This window comes from Sinocyclocheilus anshuiensis, unplaced genomic scaffold, assembly GCF_001515605.1.
Source record: "Sinocyclocheilus anshuiensis isolate Anshui unplaced genomic scaffold, SAMN03320099.WGS_v1.1 scaffold708, whole genome shotgun sequence".
Taxonomy (NCBI): Eukaryota; Metazoa; Chordata; class Actinopteri; order Cypriniformes; family Cyprinidae; genus Sinocyclocheilus; species Sinocyclocheilus anshuiensis.
The window spans coordinates 1,348,631-1,350,877 of NW_015555881.1; the positions used below are offsets into that span (position 1 = coordinate 1,348,631).

At 38.2% G+C, this 2,247-nt stretch overlaps 1 protein-coding gene across 1 annotated transcript in view; it reads left to right on the top strand.

Moving 5' to 3' along the window:
* Positions 1–2,247, top strand: part of LOC107675737 (CDK5 regulatory subunit-associated protein 2-like) — a 49,611-nt gene that overhangs the window by 7,574 nt on the left and 39,790 nt on the right. Inside the window, exon 3 of the mRNA XM_016470150.1 lies at positions 608–672. Coding sequence (XP_016325636.1) covers positions 608–672 — 65 coding nt within the window. The remainder of the gene's footprint in view (positions 1–607; positions 673–2,247) is intronic.

Below are 2,247 nucleotides of genomic sequence, written 5' to 3' on the forward strand. Positions count from 1 at the left end.
GATGTTTATTAGACATTCAAAGATTTGTTTAAATGATATAAATGTGTATTTGCTGAATGCTGACGGCAAACAAGAAAGTATTATAATGTTTGCCTTTCTATTACTAATAATATAAAAGCAATCATTATAAGACTTTTTGTATACATTTTAATTCCTTTGTTTAACCGTTCTATCTGATTATTAGACAGACTTCTATCCGTATTTAGACAGAACTGTCAACGACAACAGTGAACAAGAGGGACAATTTGAGCACTGTGTGCTCAGGCTCTGCCGTTCTCAGCGCCATCAAAATAAAAGTCACGCCTCGAATGCATCGGCCAAACAGGAAAACTTATCGGCCGATGCCGATATTTAAAAAATGCCAAATATCGGCCGATATATCGGCCTTGGTGATATATCGGTCGACCACTAGTGAAGACACACAGTCTGACACTTGTTGTTTTTCTCTCTGAAGTCTGTCCTTGCGTATCAAACCACATGGTCTTAATCAGATTTTCATCAAAGCCTCAAAGGGTCAAATGGAAATAAGTGACACAGTGATCATTTTTGGAGTGAACAGAAGCCTGTTTGTTGTTCATTTGTTCGTCTGTTGTCTTGTCGTCTGCAGCGCCTCTGTTTCCAGGGCAGAGGATGTCTCCAGCCAAAGCTCTGACTATGAAAGATTACGAGAATGTGAGTGCAATAATATCAGAATGTTTGCTTTTGTTTGTTTTCTTATAATGAGAGAGAGAGACCTGGTGAATGTGTTACCTAGACAGCCTTTTTAGGCGAATGTTTAAATTTTTTTTTAATAAGCAGCAGTTTTTTTTTCATAGCAGACCGTGCAGTTTAAGCAAAATCAAAGCAACACAGATTTGTGCATTTCCTTGATTTCACTTTGCATGTAAACACCTTGATTAACTTTCTTTCTGCAAGTCTGTTTGTTATGTTTTGACATCAAAATCAGAAAATTTCTAAATAACGTTTGAAGAGGTTTTTTTTTTTAAATTCTTTAAAAAAAAATTAACCCTTAAAATGAATTTGATTATGAGCTACTCACCCTCAGGCCATCCAAGATGTAAATGAGTTTGTTTTTTCATGGGAACAGATTTGGAGAAATGTAGCATTCCATTACTTGCTCGACAATGGATGCTCTGCAGTGAATGGGTGCTGTCAGAATGAGAGTCCAAACAGCTGATAAAAACATCACAAGTAATCCACACCACTCCAGTCCATCAGTTAATGTCTTGTGAAGTGAAAAGCTGCATGTTTGTAAGAAACAAATTCATCGCATGGACAAAATACCAGAATCCATACTCCATAATAACCCTGTTGTCCTCTCACATCAAAATCCACAAACAGAATTAGAATTATTTTAGATTGTAAATGGTGCTTATTACTCTCCTGATTCAGATGAGGCGTCTTTTTCTCTGGCGAAAGCAATATTATAGATAGAGGACTTGTATTTTAGCTGGAAGCAACAGTTTGAAGTTAAGACATCTTAATGATGGATTTTTTTCTTACAAACACGCATCTTATCGCTTCACAAGCCATTAATTGATGGACTGGAGTGGTGTGGATTACTTGTGGATTGTTGTGATGTTTTTATCAGCTATTTGCAGAGGATCCATTGCTGAGCAAGTGATTTAATGCTACATTTCTTTAAATCTGTTTCGATGAAGAAACAAACTCATCTGAGTTTGATTAAATTTTCAGCTAATTTTTTAAACTTAATTTATAACAGGTCATATGCAACTAATTTGGTTTCTGTGGCAATGATGATATTCTGGTATGGAATATCTGCCTGTCCATTTAAGGAAAAGTGTTTATTTCTTTGTACTAAGATAAAGATCTGTGTGCATTCCTGCGGCTGTGCATGTCTGAATGAGAGAAAATCTGTTTGTGTGCTGTAGAAACACAGATCTTTCAAAGGAAGGTGCAACTGCCCACCACTGTGGTATTTGTGGTTATTCCAGACTCTTTCGTTCCATTTCTATATCTTTCTTTCCCTTCCCCCTCTTTCTGCCCCAGATGTTGAAGTGAAAAATGCTTGGAGTACAATGACGCACAGTTCACTGCCCTGCCAGCCTCTTTCTCGCTCTCTCTCACACACACACACACACACTCATGCCAACCCTCATTACTGACCCACACAGCCTGTTATAGTCGCTCTGTTTCTCTTTTAGCTCTCGTCTCCTCCCTCTAGGCTTGCCGCGATAGACGGTGTTGACGGTGATACCGGTGTTAAGCCGCAACACCGGTTACGTC